We start from the raw sequence: 20,858 nt of genomic DNA, 5'->3' as shown, positions 1-20,858 counted from the left end.
TGGACCAGGTGACTGCCTCTTCAGGGGCCCATCTGGACACTTCAGCAACAGTACCATGAGTTTTCCAGTGTTTTCCCGGAGAGCCAGCAATTCCTTTGGAATTCCAGAGACTCTTAGGCAAATCTGGAGAGTTCCCAAGTATGAAGAGAGCCCACATAGGCTGAGTAGAGGAAAGCAGAATCAGGCCAGCTGGAGGTAAGCAGGATCAACCCATGTGGGCCAGGCAGAGGGAGGCAAAGTCAACCCACGTGGGAAGTTAGAGGAAAGCAGAATAGGCCTGAGCTGGCTATGTTGGAAAGCAGTAGTGGCAGTCTGGAAGCAACAGTGGCAGCAGAGATTGGAGTTTTATAAGCTTGGGGAGAGAAGAAGAGAGAAAGAGAGAGAATGGTAACAGCTAGCTTTGAGAGAGAGGGAAAGAAAGAAAAATGTTGGGGTTGGTTGGGGGAGAAGGTGGAGAGATAGACAAAGTGGTAGGATCTGGCTGTAAGAGGGGAGAGAAAGTGGTGACTTCTAGCTTTAGGACAGGGAGGGAGAGAATGATATAAGCATTATTATGTTGTTGTATAATGTGCTGCATAATGTGCATATACCTCTATTTCTAAGAATGTTCAAATACCATCTATTTAATGTATTGCACAAATATCGTTCTATTTAATGTGTACTGCACAAAAAATAAAATCTATACATTTTGTATAAATTTGATTTTTTTTTCCTTTGTATAATTTCATTTTAAATGTGCTTTTCAGAAAAGCAGCTTTTAAAAAAAATGCTTAAAATGTAATTTAACAGAGAGCAGATTAAATAGCCATTGGGCCCTTTTAATAACTTACCTCTAGATTCATCAAAATGCAATAATTATCCCATGGATAACACCCTTGATAAGGAAAACAGGTGTGACTATGATAATTTTAGAATTACTGCACTACCTTAGTGCTTTGCATAGGTAGCTTATTACAATGTGGAGAGGAAGAGGGAGAGCCTGAACCTCTGTTCTAGCAGCCATAGTAGTCAACTATTTAAACTACTATAGGAGGACCAGCTAGTAACTTGAGGTGAGGTTTTGGTGGTCTAGGGTTTTGTGGCCAGTTTTACATGCAAAGTGAGACGTGCGAACAGCACAGCAGACCTCGGTGAAGATTGGACATGATTTGGAGTGAGGAAAGTCAGACTAAGATGAGATTACTTCAGTGTTCTCTCACCCTAGCTTGATAGCAGCCTGATAGAGAGTCTATCATGTTAGGGCGAGAGAACATTGTAGAAATCTCATCTTAGTCTGACTTTCCTCACTCAAATCATGTCCAATCTTCACCAAGGTCTGCTGTGCTGTTCGTACATCTCACTCTGCATGTAAAACTGGCCCCAAAACCCTAGACCACCAAAATCTCACCTCGAGTTACTAGCTGAACCTCCTATAGCAGTTTAAATAGTTGACTTTAGGTATAGCACATAGCTTAACACCAGGAAAAAAGGTGTAATTATTTTTTACTTTAAAAGCATGCAATAATGCCCCTCAGCGTTATGGCATTAATACCATAACACATTTTGATGAAAGAGCCTCAGCATGGTTAATAAATTTTTATTGTGCCTGATAATAAAGTATCTCTCTATTGTATCTGCTTTTAGAATTTTCTAAAGAACACCATCCAGACTTCAGGGGCAACTGGGAAATTTATAATTTGGGTTTAATATTTATACTTCAATAATTAATATTTTCTATTGGGTCTGATTCCCTAGGAACTATCATTGCTGGAATGAATGCTGGATGACCCGGCCTGACCTTCCGGTTGGTTTTGGAGGATGGCAAGTTGTAGATGCTACACCTCAAGAAACTAGTGATGGTAACCCTCTTTAAACCTCAGGAACATGTCACTGTCCTCTCTCCTTACCTGAATGATGCCAAAGATGGAATAGAGACAGTTATTATTTGCTGTGAATTTCTGTGGTGCCTAGGAAAGTAGCAAAGAGCTGTTTATTAGATGCTCTGGTATGACCTCTGGAATAGTTCTACTGCCACGTGAGGCCCGCGTACGCAGAGAATATGGAATGGATTTTATGAGGCTGTTCTGCTGCTCCAAACTGTCGCTCTCCTAATTGGAGGTCATAGAGTACATTATGAAGCACTACATGTTGAGCAGAAGGCAAGGGCCATCACCCGCCATCTGTTCCTGTTTAAGCAGTGTACAAAGAATTTTTTTTTCATTCCTCCTTCGTCAACAGCAGGAAACTTCAGAGAAGATGCAGCAGCAGCATAATGAATGCATTTTCACACAGTCAGTCATTGCATGTTCTACAGTATTCTCAAGGAAGGGGAGAACAAAATAGAAGCATGTACCCTGTAGGATGGAGAAGACAAATAAAGGGACCTAGTCCCTCAACTGCGCTAATGTGCGTTAATACTGTGTTAGTGGGTATTAGAAAACTTTACATGCACACACTAATTATCCCTAATGGAAACACATAATGCAGGTTTCTGCACTGCCATTTTAATGAGCTCATAAATATGCACAATCAGGCAAAGCTGCTGATTTCAAAATAACACAGATTATTTTAACACACAAATCTATGTTACTGTAACCATACTAACTAAAGGTGTAGATAACACATGCATTAAGGAAAAAAAATGTAATTTCCATTTTAACACTCGTATTTTACGGCGGTATTCACCGCAGTGTGTGTATTCATCTATCACACTGTAGTGAATACCATGTAAAAGAATGTGGGTCTTAGCATGGTTTTGATAAACAGACCCCCAAAGTTAAGGAATAGGGAAGAGAATGGTGAAGCTAAAGAAAACTCCAATGACTCATTGTTTAAGTTTTCTAAATTAGACTGGGTAACTTCTTTCATAATCTTACCTTAAGAATGTAAAAAAAAATGTATTGCCTTTTTTCCCCCTTCAGGTATGTTCAGGTGTGGCCCAGCTTCAGTGCTTGCCATCAAACACGGGCATGCCTGCTTTCAGTTTGATACTCCATTTGTATATGCTGAGGTATGCTGTTTGAAATAGTAATTAACTTCATTTCTGCATTTATTTGACTCCTTTAACTAAGGTGCCTTATACTACATAGTGGTTTGCAAAGTGAGCAGAATAACAATGATGCATAAAATGGAACGTTGCTGCCAATAATGCATTATTTGATGAAAATGGGGGTTTAAGTTTTTGGTTAAAATGCAGACAGAGTCGGGGACTCCTGGATACCAGTGGGCTGAATGTTCCACAAGGAGGGTGAAAGGACAGCGAAAAGCTCAGAAACTGGAAGGCGACTGACACTGAGCTCAGACAGAATTGTGCCACAAGAGGGGAGTAGAGACAAAATAAGGAAGGCACACAGATGTGAATACAGCAGGACCAGAATTTTAAAGAGGCAGGAGGATTTAACTAGCAGCCAGCATAACTCAGGGAAAAGAAGGAATAGGCGTGGGAGTGATGTGAGAGCCCATAGAGGAAGACGTTCTGCTGAGTTAGGAAGAACCTGCAGGAGACGGAAGGGAGAATTGGAGAGGCTTGCTAGTAAACTATTACATAAGTGAACTGCAGGTTTTGCATATACTGCGTGTAATCCCGACTTGGGTAAACTTCAAGGAGTCAGAGGGATCCCAATCAATATCGGGGCTCTTTATAAAGACTGTACAATCTCTTTTTGCCCTGAATGGGGGGATTCTCTGTGGGTGGGGGGAGAAGGATAAATCTCCAAGGTCCTAGATATAAAGTATCATCTCTTCTTCTGTGCGTCAGCAATGAAGCTGGATACTGTGATGGAGTTCCAGCATAAAATTTCACTGAAGAAAATGTTCAGCATGAATAAGTTTGGCACCTGATACAAATCTCTCCAAAAATGCAACTTTAAAGCAGTACTCTGCTATCCCTTAATGTATGCCATAGAAGCCCTTCTCCCTCCTTGAATTTTGAAGTTGCCCTGGGCAAACTGGAAAGGGTCCCCTTATCCCTTTAGAGATGGTCCCTGAAATATTTGGGATCCACTGCTTGCTCTTGAATGGCTCAATTTTTCTCCTCTCCTCTTCTCTTGTACCTTGTGGGCACCTCCTTAGCTGTCTGCTGAGCAGCAGGGTGATATCTCAGTTCCTTCTCTCTCCCAAGCATGCAGGGACCTTCATTTTCAGTTTTTATAGTGTTTTTTCCCCCCAGGAGTTTAGTGGTGTTTATTACAAATAGAACAAAAACAGGAGAAATCAGTGGAAAAATATGACTTTTGTCATTTTTAAAGGTATTTTTTTCTTTTATAATAAACACTGATAAATTCCAGGGAACACATAAAATAAAAACTGAAAATGAAGGTCCCTGAAGATATGATACCAACTAAGTATTCACTCCTTTCAACCAGCTGTCAGGTTGGCAAAAGAATCATTTGGACTGAGGAGCACCTGGATGACTCGAAAAACTCAAATCTTCACTCTTCTCTCTTTCTGGAATAGAAAGGGTAGATAAAATCTTCCTCTCAACAAAAAGCACACAAAACACAAACAATTCAGAAAGAGAGAGAAAATTATCATCCACTGGATGTCAGTTGACATAAATCTCTTTACTAACTAGGACTTCTCAGCTAAGGCTTTGGGCCTGTACTATACAAACTTAAGGGAGTCAAAAGAACCCACTCCTGATCCTCCTATTCCTAACACAAAAATCCAAAGAAATGCTAGGGGAACACTTGCTTTTATGCAAGCAGGAGTAACCACTGCAGCAGCTTCCAGTGAGGGCACAACGGCAAAGACAGTACTATTCTCTACTGCACACTGCCTGACCTAGCTACTAGGCCACACTCCTTAGTAGGGATCCCAGTGAGGTCTTACACAAGGAACTGGTGACTAAGCAATGAAGAAAGCTGAGAAAAAGAAGGAGAAAAAGAAGGCGGAGATGAAGGTTTAGAGAGAGCAACAAAAGTGATAAAGGGGATAGAAAGGATCCCCTATGATAAGAGGATGCACAGGTGAGGGTGCACCCTCTTATCATAGGGGATCCATTTCCCTATGATAAGAGCCAGTTGGCACAGGTGAGGGTGCACAGGTGCCAACTGGCTCCAGATTTTCAGGAGTGGGTTTTACCCCACTGCATGCAGGGACTTGTAGTCTTGCTTTTCTTAAGGACTGGAATAGGGAAATAAAAAATGCAAGTCCTTGCACGTAATGGGATGCAGCCAGGACTGGATCAACGTGTTTTGAAGATCTGAAGCCAGATGGCAACCTTAGGGCTCTTCAGTTTGGAAAGAAGACAGCTGAGAGAAGACATGATTGAAGTTTATAAAGTCATGAGTGGGGTGAAACAGGTAAATAAGGGATGGTTAAAACTCCATGAAACTAACAACCAGTAGATTCAAAACAAATAGTAGAAAATATTTTTTTCACTCAGCGCACAATCAACTGAGAAATCTGTTTCAAAGGATACAATCAAAGCAACTAGCATAGCGAGGTTTAAAAAAGGTTTGGACATCTTCCTGTAGGATAAGTCCATAAAATATTATTACTCAGGTAGACTGGAGAAAGCTATTGTGTCAGATTAGGGCTCCTCCTAGACACAGTAGAGATGTGAATCGGAACCAGAATCGGTTCGGATTTCAGTTCCGATTCACATCTCTAAGACACAGTTGTCCTTCAAATTCAAATGTCAGAGTTTATTTACATAAATACCACATCATCATCAGCTCGGAATTACTCTTAGAAGAATAGGACCCTCCCCTGGGGTCTCCCTCTTTTGGCCTTCTTTCTGGTGTGCAGATCTCTGTAGTTCAGTAACTGAACTGAAACACTCTCCTGAAAGGATGAGCTTCTGCTGATTCTTCCAAAGCAGCTACTCTGAAAGTAAATCTCCCAATCTGGCAGTCCTTACTCTGACTCCAGCCAGAAATCCACTCTGCAAACCCTAAGGCAAAATCTTCAGAGAAATTCATCTCTTCTTTCACTATTCTTCACCTCTTTAGAGTGCTCTCAATCTCAGGATACTTCTTAGACCTGAAGCAAATCTCACTACTCCTGGAAGGCCTGAGTGCTCCGAACTTGATCTGCAGCCATCTTCTTAGGACAGAAGACTAGATAAAAAAAACACGAGCTAAAGTGGACTCATGAGTTTTGTTAAAAACACACTCCCTGCGAACACACTTCCCACTGGGACATGTCAGGGAACACTCTTAACGCTTTCCGACATCAAACATTCAGTGTCTGGGAAAACTCTGATTCAAATAACAAGGTTTACCTTGAAGACACCCTAACACATGTATATTTTTGCATTTTCAACTTTAGCCCCTTCCCGATCAGCACTTGGGCAAGGGGGCACACTGGGAGGACCATGGACCTCGCAAGACCCCTGTGACTTCCCAGGGTTCCTCCCAGGAGGGAAAAGTCCCTCTTTTCAAGGCTCTTAGGTTTTTTCATTCGCTTGGATGATCTTCTGGATTTCAGTCAGTCAGTCAAAAAAAAAACAACAACACTCTCTTCACTCCAAGGCTATTGTTCAAAATAAGAATCTTTACTGTAGAACTGGTAGCAGGGAAACAAAGTCCAAACAAGTATACCAGAGAATAGTGCACTACAGCAAGAGAAGTCCAGAATCCTCCACAAGTAAAACTCAGTCTCTTTCACATTCTCCTTCCCACCAAGGTAGGCTCGTTAGGACATACACCCTTCCTCCCTAAGTCCTCCCAGTACCTTTTGGGTCTGTAGATCCTCTCAGTTCCTTTCTCTCCTCTCTCAGGTCAGCTTCTGGCTGACTTGCTTGATCAGTTAACATCTTAGAACATAACATAAGAAATTGCCATGCTGGGTCAGACCAAGGGTCCATCAAGCCCAGCATCCTGTTTCTAACAGAGGCCAAACCAGGCCACAAGAACTTGGCAATTACTCAACACCAAGAAGATCCCATGCTACTGATGCAAATAATAGCAGTGGCTATTCCCTAAGTAAACTTGATTAATAGCAGTTAATGGACTTCTCCTCCAAGAACTTATCAAAACCTTTTTTGAACCCAGCTACACTAACGGCACTAACCACATCCTCTGGCAACAAATTCCAGAGCTTTATTGTGCGTTGAGTGAAAAAAAAATTTCTCCGATTAGTCTTAAATGTGCTACTTGCTAACTTCATGGAATGCCCCCTAGTCCTTCCATTATCCGAAAGTATAAATAATCGATTCACATCTACTCTTTCAAGACCTCTCATGATCTTAAAGACCTCTGTCATATCCCCCCTCAGCAGTCTCTTCTCCAAGCTGAACAGCCCTAACCTTTTCAGCCATTCCTCAAAGGGGAGCTTTTCCATCCCCTTTATCATTTTGGTTGCCCTTCTCTGTACCATCGCAACTATATCTTTTTTGAAATGCAGCGACCAGAATTGTACACAGTATTCAAGGTGCGGTCTCCCCATGGAGCGATACAGAGGCATTATGACATTTTCCGTTTATTAACCATTGCTAATAAGTCCTAACATTCTGTTTGCTTTTTTGACTGCTGCAGCACACTGAGCCAACAATTTTAAAGTACTATCCACTATGATGCCTAGATCTTTTTCCTGGGTGATAGTTCCTAATACAGAACTTAACATCGTGTAACTACAGCAAGGGTTATTTTTCCCTATATGCAACACCTTGCACTTGTCCACATTAAATTTAATCTGCCATTTGGATGCCCAATCTTCCAGTCTTGCAAGGTCCTCCTGTAATGTATCACAATCCGCTTGTGATTTAACTACTCTGAATAATTTTGTATCATCCACAAATTTGATAACCTCACTCGTTGTATTCCTTTCCAGATCATTTATATATATATATATTGAAAAGCACGGACCAAGTACAAATCCCGTAGACACTCCACTGTTTACCCTTTTCCACTGAGAAAATTGACCATTTTATCCTACTCTCTATTTCCTGTCTTTTAACCAGTTTGTAATCCACGAAAGGACATCGCCTCCTATCCCATGACTTTTTAATTTTCTTAGAAGCCTCTCATTAGGGACTGTCAAACGCCTTCTGAAAATCCATCTACCAGTTCACCTTTATCCACATGTTTATTAACCCCTTCAAAAAAAATGAAGCAGATTTGTTAGGCAAGACTTCCCTTGGGTAAATCCATGTTGACTGTGTTCCATTAAACCATGTCTTTCTATATGCTCTACGATTTTGATCCTTAGAATAGTTTCCACTATTTTTCCTGGCACTGAAGTCAGGCTCACTGGTCTATAGTTACCCGGATCACCCCTGGAGGCTTTTTTTAATATTGGGATAACATTGGTCACCCTCCAGTCTTCAGGTACAATGGATGATTTTAATGATAGGTTACAAATTTTAACTAATAGATCAGAAATTTCATTTTTGAATTCCTTTAGTACCCTAGGATGCATACCATCCTGTCCAGGTGATTTGCTACTCTTTAATTTGTCAATCTGGCCTACTGTATCTTCCCCATTCACAGTGATTTGGTTTAGTTCATCTAACTCATCACCCTTGAAAACCATCTCCGGAACTGGTATCTCCCCAACATCCTTATTAGTAAACACGCAAGTAAAGAATTAATTTAGTCTTTCTGAAATGGCCTTATCTTCCCTAAAAGCCCCTTTAACCCCTCGATCATCTAATGGTCCAACCGACTCCCTCACAGGTTTCTTGCTTTGGATATATTTTAAAAAGTTTTTATTATGAGTTTTTGCCTCTATGGCCAACTTCATTTCAAATTCTCTCATCGTCTGTCTTATCAATGTTTTACACTTAACTTGACAATGCTTATGTTTTATCCTATTTTTTTCAGATGGATCCTTCTTCCAATTTTTGAAGGATGTTTTTTTGGCTAAAATAGCCTCTTCCACCTCACCTTTTAACCATGACGGTAATCGTTTTGCCTTCCTTCCACCTTTCTTAATGCGTGGAATACATCTGGACTGCGCCTCTAGGATTGTATTTTTAAACAATGTCCATGCTTGTTGAACACTTTTAACCTTTGCAGCTGCACCTTTCAGTTTTTTTCTATTTTCCTCATTTTATCAAAGTATTCCTTTTGAAAGTTTAGTGTTAGAGCTGTAGATTTACTTATTGTCCCCCTTCCAGTTATTAGTTTAAATTTGATCATGTTATGATCACTATTGCCAAGTGGCCCCACCACTGTTACCTCTCTCACGAAATCCTGCGTTCCAATAAGAATTAAATCTAAAATAGCTCCCTTTCTTGTTGGCTTCTGAACCAATTTCTCCATGAAGCAATCATTTATTACATCCAGGAACTTTATGTCTCTAGCAAGTCCTGATGTTACATTTACCCAGTCAATATTGAGGTAATTTATTTATTTAAAAGTTTTATATACCGACATTCATTTGCATATCACATCAGTTTACAGTGAATGGGGAATAAAAAACATAACTTAGGAAAGGGAAATCAAAGTTACATGTAACAGGGAGATAAGGAACAAGGTGCCGAGGAGAGAAGATAAAAAAGTGGGGTCGAGGGCCCAGGGAAGGCAATTATAAATTAACTTGAGGCTTAAATAAATACACTTGTATGTTGGGGGGTAGGGGTAGGGGAAAGGGAAGGGGGTGGGGACTGATAGGCTAGTATCAAAGGGGAGGCGAGATGAGGTTATATATATGCCCGTTTGAACAGCCAAGTTTTTAGTTTTTTCTTCAAAGTCCTTGTACAATGTTCTTGGCGTAAGTCAGGGGGCATAGTATTCCATATTGTTGGTCCAGCTATGGAAAGCACTCGTTCTGTGGTGGAGATATGTTGGGTGAGTTTTGGAGAGGGCGTGGAAAGGGATCCTTTGTAGGCGGATCTGGTGGGTCTGTTAGAGGTATGGTAATGGAGGGAATCATTAAGCCAGTGAATATTCTGGTTGTGAAGGGTTTTGTGAATAATTGTGAGGCTCTTATGGAGACTTCTGGAGGGGCTCGGCAGCCAGTGGAGGTCCTTAAGGATTGGCGTAATATGTTCTGTTTTGCGGGAATTGGTGAGGATTTTGGCCGCTGCGTTTTGCAGCATTTGGAGAGGTCTGATAGTAGATGTGGGAAGGCCTAAGAGTAGAGTGTTGCAGTAGTCAATTTTTGTGACTAATATGGCTTGGAGGACTATCTTAAAGTCTTTGTGATAAAGGAGGGGTCTAAGTTTCTTTAGGACCTGAAGTTTGTAGAAGCAGTCTTTGGTGTTATTGTTATTAATTTTTTTTAGATTGAGTTGGCTGTCTAAAATGACACCTAGGTTTCTGACATGCTGGGAGAAGGTAAAGGATTGGTCTGAGGGGGTGGGATTGTAGTGATCTGGGGAGATGATAAGGAGCTCTGTTTTTGAAGTGTTTAGTGCAAGGTTGAGGTTAGAGAGGAGGTGGTTGATTGAAGTGAGGCAGTTGTCCCAGGTTTTGAGGGATTTAGGTATGGATTCGGTGATGGGGATAAGTATTTGGACATTGTCCGCGTAGATATAGTGTATAAGACCTAGGTTGGTGAGGAGTTGGCATAGAGGCAGAAGGTAGACATTGAAGAGGGTCAGGAGAGGGATGAGCCTTGGGGAACCCCATGAGTTGAATTGAAATCTCTCATTATTATAATTCACTGCCAAATTGGTTAGCTTCTCTGATTTCTCTTACATTTCATCAACTGTCTGACCATTTTTTCCAGGTGGACAGTAGTATACTCCTATCACTATACTCTTACCCAACACACATGGAATTTCTACCCATATAGATTCTACTGAGCATTTAGTCTCTTGTATGATCTTTATCCTGTTGGACTCTATATCCTCCCGGACATAAAGTGTCACACCCCCACCAAGTTGATCCTCCCTATCATTGCGATATAATTTGTACCCTGATATAGCACTGAACCATTGGTTATCCTCCTTCCACCAAGTCTCTGTGATCCCAATTATGTCAATCTCATCATTTACTGCTATACACTCTAGCTCTCCCATCTTACTTCTTAGACTTCTGGCATTGGCATACAGACATTTCGAAGTGTGTTTTTTGTTTGTATTAATAACCTGCTTTTCAGTTGTTAGAGATAATTTGGAAATCATTAGCTTCGGTGATTTTTTACATATAGGCACATGGGCTATGATTTCTTTTACTGGAACCTCTCTGTTGGGATGCCCTAACTCTTCTGTTTCATTAGTATCCTTCAAGGATACATTGCTCCAAACCATGCACTGCTGAGTGACTGTTGTCTTTCCCCCTTGTTCTAGTTTAAAAGCTGCTCTATCTCCTTTTTGAAAGTTAGTGCCAGCAGCTTGGTTCCATTCTTCTTAATGTTTGGGTAATTGCCAGATTCTTGTGGCCTGGTTTGGCCTCTGTTGGAAACAGGATGCTGGGCTTGACGGACCCTTGGTCTGACCCAGCATGGCAATTTCTTATGTTCTTCTTATGTTCTTATGTTCTGTGAATTTTGCCAGGCAGATCTTCTCCCTGATGCACTCATCCAAGATTCTGCAGCATTCCTTTCTTTCGTTGGTCTCCACAGAATCTGAAACTTTCTCAGAAACTCTTCTTCCAACCCTTTGATCTCCCAGGAATTTATCTCCTGGAATCTTGAAATTCTTCTGCACCTCTTCTCTCCAGACCTTCCCTGTGGAGGAGGGATAAGGTTTTCACAAGGAGAGACATTTGTATACCTTCCGCCCTGAGCTAAGGCTGACTCTGAATCTCTTTCTCACTGCATCCCATGGGTGCAGCCTTTTTATTCAGGCTTACAACTCCCACCCCACCCCCCAAATTGGGGAGTAGTACACAGCAATAAGACTCCTAACTACACTGACCTCACACTTAGGGGCAGGGTCTAGAAGAGACCCCAGACACACACTTAAGGGCACTCTGACTAGCTGAAGCCACTGATGCCTTGCAAGCGAAGGGCACAATCTGCTTACAGGAGGCAGAATATGATGCCCTGTTACACAAAAATATGCACATACATTTTCTCAAAAATTTTACGTGCACACAATATCAGGTTTAATTGTGTGCAGGTAAAGTTCATGAGCTAATTTTCAAAGCAAACGTATGCTTGAAAATTGCTGTAACTTGTGTGTTAATTTGCTGGCAAATTTATGCAGGCTGTTGGAAAATTACCACTTAACGTAAAAGAGTTAAACTCCCCAGCCAAAAGGTCCAGGTTGAAATTAGATGTTCTTTTTTTGCAAAAGACCCATTTCAAGAGGAGACAAGAATTCAGATTCCCCCCCCCCCCCCCCCCAAAAAAAAAAAGTAAGGGAATGCTCCTGGACCTCTTTTAATGGTAAAATAAAAAGAGAGGGGGTATAATTAATTTCCAAAAATAATTCTGTTTCAGGCACACGCAATGAAGGGAAGACCTAGAGGGTAGGTAAATATTTGTCAAAAGGCAAGTATCAGACTACACTATTACCTTGGGCTCCATACACATGCCTAATATTGAGCAAGTGTTAACTGAACTGATAGCTTCTTCAGAAGGAAAGGTGCTCTGGGGCATGATGTTAACATTGCCCCAAACTCAGTCTTAGACAGAACAAGGCTGGTTAATAATTTCAAGAAAATGTTGATAGAAATTGTCAGGTACCACCTGCTCAGATATCTTAGTATTGTCGTCTTATGCTTCTCTGGTTTTTCTCTCAGTCCTTGTTGCACCTTGTGGGGTACTCATACAACTCTTTCTCTCGAATATCTGCTAGATATTTAATCTACACCAATGGGGTACCACAATTCTGTGCTCCTCACTTCTCTCAGGCACTAGATGGATATCCAGTCCTCCTTCCAAACCTCTGGTAGGTATGTAAGCCTCCAGAGGGAAAGACTCAAATGGAAACAAAATAGATCAATTAACTAACTCCAAAAAGAGAAGGAAGGATGGATGAATAGTAACTTCCTTCCACTGAATCTAAAAACAAGGAAAGGCCTTTCATTCTCAAAAAAAAAAAAAAATTCACTCAATCCTTTCTCTAGTACTAGTAAACCCCAAAAGGTCGGGCTAAGAACATAAGAACTTGCCATGCTGGGTCAGACCAAAGGTCCATCAAGCCCAGCATCCTGTTTCCAACAGAGGCCAAACCAGGTCACAGGAACCTGGCAAGTACCCAAACACTAAGATCACTGATGTCATAAATAGCAGAAGCCATTCCTTAAGTCAATTTGATTAATAGCAGTTAATAGACTTTTCCTCCAAGAACGTATCCAAACCTTTTTTAAACCCAGCTACACTAATTGCACTAACCACATCCTCTGGCAACAAATTCCAGAGCTTAATTGTGCGCTGAATGAAAAAGAATTTTCTAAGATTAGCTTAAATGTGCTACTTGCTAACTTCATGCTAGAAGCACTGTCTTTATTTACAAATGAAAAAAAATGGGAAAAGAAAAAAATGAACTAAAAAGAAGGGTTCCTTCTCATTCCAGAACAAAACTAAAAATCCACACCCTTATTAGGTGTCCCTGCCTTTTATGGACACAATCAGCAAGCACTGCAGCAGGTAAAGGAAAGCATAAACCACCTATTTTCCAGCGCCTTCCCCTCCTCCCCTCCCCCTCACATGGTAGCCCCATGACATAGTAAGTTCAAAGGCTATCGGCGCCATTTTGAATACCGGCAGCCGACAGCATGAGTGCAGTAGATGGCTCCCGGACCCCCGCTGGACCACCAGGGAGTTTTGGCAAGTCTTGGGGGGGGGGGGGAGGGTCAGCAGGGTGGGGAGTTGTAGTTAATTAAATTTTAGCCGGGAAACAAATAAGAATGGAATGCATGAACAGATCGGGGCCCCCCCTTGCTGAATGCAATGTATCTGCCCCCCAATGAATACGAATACCGAATGTAGCATATGCGGTCCCTCTGCACATCCCTACTATTCCATCAGTACAGGTAAAAGAAAGCATAAACCACTTATTTTCCAGCACCTTCCCCTCCTCCCCCCTCTCCCATGTAAAATTTAATTAACTACAACCCCCACCCTCCTGAACCCCCCAAGACTTGCCAAAACTCCCTGGAGGTCCAGCAGGGGTCCGGGAGCCATCTACTGCATTCATGCCATCGGCTGCCGGTATTCAAAATGGCGCCGATAGCCTTTGACCTTACTATGTCACAGGGGCTAACGGTGCCATTCGTCGGCCCCTGTCACATGGTAGGAGTAATGGACGACCGGCGCCATCTTGTGCTCCTACCATGTGACAGGGGCCAACCAATGGCACTGGTAGCTCCTGTGACATAGTAAGAGCAAAGGCTATTGGCGCCATTTTGAATACCGGCAGCTGACGGCCCGTGTGCAGGAGATGGCTTCCGGACCCCCGCTGGACCACCAGGGAGTTTTGACAAGTCTTGGGGGGGTTAGGATGGTGGGGTTTTTGTTTAAATTTGCTCCTTTAGATGGCTGAATAATTCGGTGAAGATTCGTTGTATTCGTGGGAATTGCGATACGTTTCACTTCCCCACGAATACAATGAATATGGCCCTATACTTTGCGGATTGCCAATACGTTGCATACGAATGCACACCCCTATGGAATAGTCTTCTTAGTACAGACCCAGTAGGGCTCTCTATAAAATAATTTCTTTCAGGCCTTCAGAAGGTCAATGCTATGCTTAACCCTTGGGAGGTTAGCAGCAACATGAGCTTCCCTCAATCCCTCCAAGAGCAACAGGCAATAATGAAGCATGCAAAGAGTTCAATGGGATGTCTATTTCCACCCCTGGTGTACAGTGATGGGATTAAAATTGGAAACAATAAAGAACTTGGGTGTAACTGTAATGTACAGGCTTACTTCCGGTGAAGATGGATAACTATGCTTTTAGTGTGGTGGGGGACGTCACTGTAGTTTAGTTGGTAGCTCACACATTTATACAAGGGCCCAACTACCCCTGCGGTAGTATGAGAATGGTTACTCACGCTCCCCAAATGATGCTTCTGAATAGTGGTCTTCCCTCCAGTCTGTGGGGACTTTTATCCTCCATGCCGACGCTGCAGCGAACAGCGCCCCAGACATAGACCACAGACCACAGGAGCGCTTAGCCATGACAGCACCAACATATTTGAATGTCTGTCTCGTTTTCCTTTCTCTCCTTTCTTCTGAGGTATACCTATTTAGTTCCTTAACTCCACAGGGTTTTTACTGCAGTTATTCCATGAACTTAAAATTACTAATTAATTTTCTCTGATGGCAAATAACAAGAAACATAATTATAGCTATTTGAGATGAGGTAGGTGCTGATGGAATGATAAATTTAGTGTTTATTCATCCCAGCTTATAGGCATAACTACATTTTCAACACTCTGCCTGGGAATTACAGTACTTAACAAAACAGCTAGCTTACCAAAATAGTAACATTTTTAGCAATGCAGTACGTGATATTTGACATTCAGAAGAGGTGGTATTAATGGGAAAGACAGTATAAAGTGGAAGGCAACTTTACAAGAAACGAGTATATGTGGATTGTATTATATGAAAGAAAACTTACATTTCCCCTCCGTCAACACACTGTACTCTTACATCCAACACTGGATGCAGACTGCTTCTGTAGCTTTCATATTTACGCTAGGCAGTTTCCGACTTGGCAAGTTGAAATTCTTACTGTTGGGTTTCAGGGATCTTTTTGCCATTTGTGTACTATGGTCAGCGGCACACCTTGGAAATGTAAGGTGGGCAAGGAGGAGGGGAAAATCATGTTATAAGATCTATGGAACAGGATATCTTGTGCATGTATCTGTACCGCACTGCGTATATTTAGTTGCACTACAGAAATGATAAGTAGCAGTAGTGGAATACGCCCTTCACTTTTTATTTTGTCTTGTGTTGTGTATTCAGGTGCCAGAGTAGAAAGATATGTTGAGCTAGTTAATTTAGTATGGACATTAAATTATTGTGGAATCCTCATCCCCTGATGTTGTGCAGTTTGTATGGATTTGTCCCGTGAAATGATGTAACAGTTATTGGTATGGCTTTTTATTTGTATTTTTTAGGTCAACTGTGATGTTGTTTACTATAAGGTACTGAAGGATGGGACCCGGGAGGTTGAATATGTTGACAAAACCCATGTTGGAAGAAGAATTGTGACTAAGGAAGTTGGGGGATCTGGCATGCAGGACATTACTGACCAATACAAGTTCTCAGAAGGTAACACTATACACGAGTTTGCAATCTCCCAACCTGCTCCTGCCCCTTTTCAGTGCACAGCTTACCTACACTTTGATTATTGGTTTCTATATAAGACAAAACGGAGTCTGAATCCAAGGAGAAATTACTACTTATCTGATAATTTCATTTTCCTTAGTGTAGACAAATGGACTAAGGACCATTGGGTTATACTCCCCTGCCAGCAGATGGAGACAGAGCAAGCTGACGTCTTAGTATATATATGCCTGCAGTGACCCCAGCCTGCCAGTTTTCTCTGCAAAAGCAACTGTGGACTGACTAGCAAAAAACTTGATTAAAAAACAGTAAACCATTACTGTACTCAATCAACAAGAACTCTGAAAAGTAAGGAGCGTATTTTCCCCAGTCTAGGGACTGGATGAACACCTACCAGTAATCCCATGGAACATATAGTCCCACAGGAGGACCGTTGACACAATCATTCTGCAGCCAAGGTTGGGAAGCTGAGTCCATCTGAATACACTAAGGAAATCGAAATTAGGTAAGTAGTAATTTCTCCTTTCCTAGCATGTAGACAGATGGACTCAGGACAAGTGGAATGTACCAAAGCTACTCCTGAACAGGATGGGAGGCTGCCCGCGGTCCAGTGAACACCACACACGCAAAGGCTGCGTCCTCCCGGTCCTGCACATCCAGATGGTAAAACCTGGAAAAAGTATGTATGGAGGACCATGTCGCAGCTCGGCATATGTCAACGGCAGACAACAATTTAACCTTCACTCATGACACTGCATGAGCCCTAGTGGAATGAGCCTTAATCTGAGTAGGCAACGGCTTTTCAACATCCACATTGACAGCCATGGCTATCTCCTTAATACAGCAAGCTATAGTAGCCCGCGAAGCTGGTTCACCCTGCTTCCTTCCACCATGAAGGACAAACAGGTGATCTGTCTTTTGGAAAGGTTCAGAAACCTCCAGGTACAACATGCTCTAAAGAAATATAAATTCATTTTTCATAATATCAAATCAATCCCTTCACTCGAAATAGCCCTTTATAAATCAAAATACCTTCAAATTATTCTACTATACGCCCCACCTGGCCTATTAGAACACAACCCATCACCGCTCATTGAAGCTATTACAAACAACATTAATATAAATAACCCAACAATAATTTTAGGAGACTTTAATTTACATATTGATAAATCCCCCCTTCCAATTCTTGCCAACTTATTCTCAATAATTTATTAGCAATTGGCTTCAAACAAATAGTTAAATTACCAACATAAAAATCAGGACATACACTAGACCTTATCTTCAGAAATGACAAGGTTGAAATAAAAAAAACTACCTTCAGCAACAAATCTCCCATGGTCTGACCACAAACTTATCAAAACCAAACTTTGTTTAAGCACCTCACATCTTGAACATCACAACCAAGTCAAATGCATTGAATTTAATAAACCATGCTCCAGTGATGACTTAATTGAAATATTACCCAAATATTTAAATTCATTGGACAAATCTGATGTCAACTCTGCTGTGAATTCTTGGCTCACCATCACTATGGAAATAGCAAAGAACAAATGCCCAATTATCAAAAAAATAGTTAAACAATCATCTAAATACAAAGCACCATGGTACACTCAAGAACTAAAAAAAATCAAGAAAATACTTAGATCAACTGAAAAAAATGGAGAAAAAACCCAACAGATCAACTAAAAGATATATACAAAACCATTCTCTACATTTACAAAACAGATATCAACAAAGCCAAAAAAGATTTCTATGCTGAAAGAATACACAATTACCAGTTTAATTCTAGAGAACTCTTCACTTACATCAAAGAACTTACTCAACATAACAAACCCCCTTTACCTAAAGACTAGCAATTAATTACATCTGATGATTTTGCCACTTTCTTCAGAGACAAAATACTCAACCTCATCATGAACATACCAACAATTAATGAAGATACTACATCCCTTCCAAACATACCCAATTCAAAATGGTCACTTTTTGATACTACATCTTCTACTGAAGTTCAAAATATCATCCAAAAAATGAATCCCGCATCACATCCAATTGGTGCCATCCCAATAAAAATACTCAAACTAACCTCCAACATCATCGCTAGGCCAATTGCAAACATAATAAATCTTTCATTAAATGAAGGCATTTTCCCTGAAAAATTGAAATGTGCTGTGATTAAGCCAACACCCAAGAAATCTCACTTGGATCAATCTGACATCACCAACTACAGACCTATTTCCAATCTCCCTTTCATAGCTAAAATACTTGAAAAAATTGTTAATCAACAACTTTCAGAACATTTAGAAAAACATAACATACTTTTCCCGGCACAGCATGGATTCAGAAACACTCTTAGCACAGAAACTCTTTTAATATCTCTCTCCTACAAAATCTTAAGAGGACTAGATAATGGGCAAAAATTCATCCTCATACTCCTTGATATATTGGCAGCATTTGATACCATAAACCACAAGATCCTACTGAAAAGATTAAAGGAAATCAATCTATGTGACATCACCATCAATTGGTTCTCTTCATACCTATCCAACAGGTCATACATGGTAAGAACTAATTACAAAGAATCTAGACCAATATCACTTCTGCATGGAGTTCCTCAAGGATCTTCACTATCATCTACGCTTTTCAACATTTATCTACTACCTCTATGTAAACTACTCTCAGATCTTGAATTATCTCATTACATTTATGCTGATGATGTTCAAATTCTTATCCCATTCAAAGATAACCTAACCAGTACACTAAACCTTTGGAACACTCACCTCACTGCAATCCAACACTTATTAGTACAAATGGCTCTCACTCTAAACCAATATAAAACAGAAATTCTCTATATATGCAACAAATCCTCACCTGTATTTGACCTCCAGCTTAACAATTACATAACTGACAAAAAAATTTATACTCAATGTAAGAGACCTAGGAATTAATTTAGACTCTGAACTAAACTTTAAGAAACATTAACAACATAATAAAAGAGGGATTTTATAAACAAGTTCTAAAAAGGATCAAACCTCTCCTTCACCATCAAAATTATCGTACAGCCTTACAATCCCTCTTATTCTCCAAACTAGATTATTGCAATGCAATTCTCATTGGCTTACCCGCTTCCACAATCAAACCTCTTCAACTTCTCCAAAATGCTGCAGCAAGATCAATCAGCAACAGCCAAAGATCAGATCATATCACCCCAGTTCTTAAAGATCTGCATTGGCTCCCAATTGCTTATAGAATTCAGTATACAACTTTATCTCTTATTCATAAGGATTTATACAACAACGAGACAAAATGGATGGATACGATACTTCATTTCAAAGTCCCAAAGAGAAATCTGCGCTCCACTAATTCTGCACTCCTTGCAACTATCTCCCCAAAATTAATCCGCCTCAACTCAACAAGGGAACATGCTTTCTCATTGACTGGGCCTCTTTTATGGAACACCCTCCCCACTGAACTAAGAATTGAGCCATCATCATAAACTTAAAAAAAAAAAAAATTAAAAACATGGCTCTTTGAGAAAGCATACCCATCATAATAAGAAGGATCATCATCATGATCATCACCATCTATTTAATGTTTGCAAATCATACTTTATTTCCCCTCCTCTTTAATTAATTCTCCCTCTATTTTTTATCTATCTACTCTCTACTATTTATCACAATGTAACTTTTTCTTTTTTAATTTGTTATATGTAAACGGATGTGATGACTTAAGTTGAATGCCGGTATATAAAAAACAAACAAATAAATAAATAAAAATGACAAGTCTCTTGGCATCCAAGGGCACAGGAGACGATACTCCTCCGCGTCCCTGACCTTATTCAGGGATGGCAAGGAAAGGGACTGATTCAAATTAAATTCTGAGACCACCTTAGACAAGAAGGATGGAACAGTATGTAGCTGTAACAACCCTGGAATCACCCGGAGGAGTAGCTCCCGTCAAGACAAGGCCTACAGTTTGGAAATTCGACATGCAGAACATATAGCCACCAGGAGCACTGTCTTCAAGGTCAATAACCACAAGGAAAGACTACGCAGCAGTCAGAATTTAGGGCCTGCCAAGAATTCCAGCACCAAATTAAGACTCCACAATGGAACCAGTATCCTCAAGGGAAGCTGAAGATGCTTCACTCCCTTCAAAAAGCAGGCCATAGCAGGATGAAACAACAAGGAATCACCATTCACCAGGCCTCTGAAACAGGTAAAAGCCACAAGGAATTAAGGGCCAACCCTTTATTTAATCCACCCTGCAAAATTTCCAGAATGAGCGGGATCCTAACTGAACAAGGAAGAACACCTCGATCCTCACACCAGGCCTCGAACACTCTCCAAACCCATACATAGGCCAAGGAAGTGAAGAACTTCCAAGCACGGAGCAAGATAGCAATCACCACAGAAGAATATCCACGCTTCAACAAGCGAGCCTCTCAAGGGCCATATCATTAGACAAAACCGAGTCAGATCTTCGAGAAGGATAAGTCCCTGCTGCAACAAATTCTTGTGCAGCAGAAAACGAAGGGGGGTCTCCACCATGAGTCTTCACAGATCTGCATACCACGGTCACCTGGGCTAATCCATTGCCACCAGAAGTACCATCCCCTTTGGCCTTCGATCTAGCAAACTATCCTGCCCAACAAGGGCCGTGGAGAAATGGCATAAAGCAATTTATCTTCTGGCCAGACCCGTATGAGAGCATCTATGCCCAGGGACCACAGATCTCTCCTGTGACTGAAGAATTGAACCTTTGCATTGTGAGAAGTCACCAGCAGGTCTAAGAATGGAAGGCTC

The 20,858-nt window shown here is 41.0% G+C and overlaps 1 protein-coding gene across 2 annotated transcripts in view; it reads left to right on the top strand.

The window, feature by feature from the left end:
• F13A1 (coagulation factor XIII A chain) overlaps nucleotides 1-20,858 on the top strand; it is a 274,594-nt gene that overhangs the window by 206,644 nt on the left and 47,092 nt on the right. For both annotated transcript variants that reach the window (XM_029590598.1, XM_029590599.1), the window contains exons 9-11: nucleotides 1,735-1,838; nucleotides 2,901-2,989; nucleotides 15,888-16,041. In XM_029590598.1, coding sequence (XP_029446458.1) covers nucleotides 1,735-1,838; nucleotides 2,901-2,989; nucleotides 15,888-16,041 — 347 coding nt within the window. The remainder of the gene's footprint in view (nucleotides 1-1,734; nucleotides 1,839-2,900; nucleotides 2,990-15,887; nucleotides 16,042-20,858) is intronic.

Source organism: Rhinatrema bivittatum, chromosome 2 (genome assembly GCF_901001135.1).
Source record: "Rhinatrema bivittatum chromosome 2, aRhiBiv1.1, whole genome shotgun sequence".
In the NCBI taxonomy this organism is placed as follows: Eukaryota; Metazoa; Chordata; class Amphibia; order Gymnophiona; family Rhinatrematidae; genus Rhinatrema; species Rhinatrema bivittatum.
The sequence above is the reverse complement of the archived record's forward strand: the minus strand, read 5'-3'. Positions and strand labels throughout refer to the sequence as shown.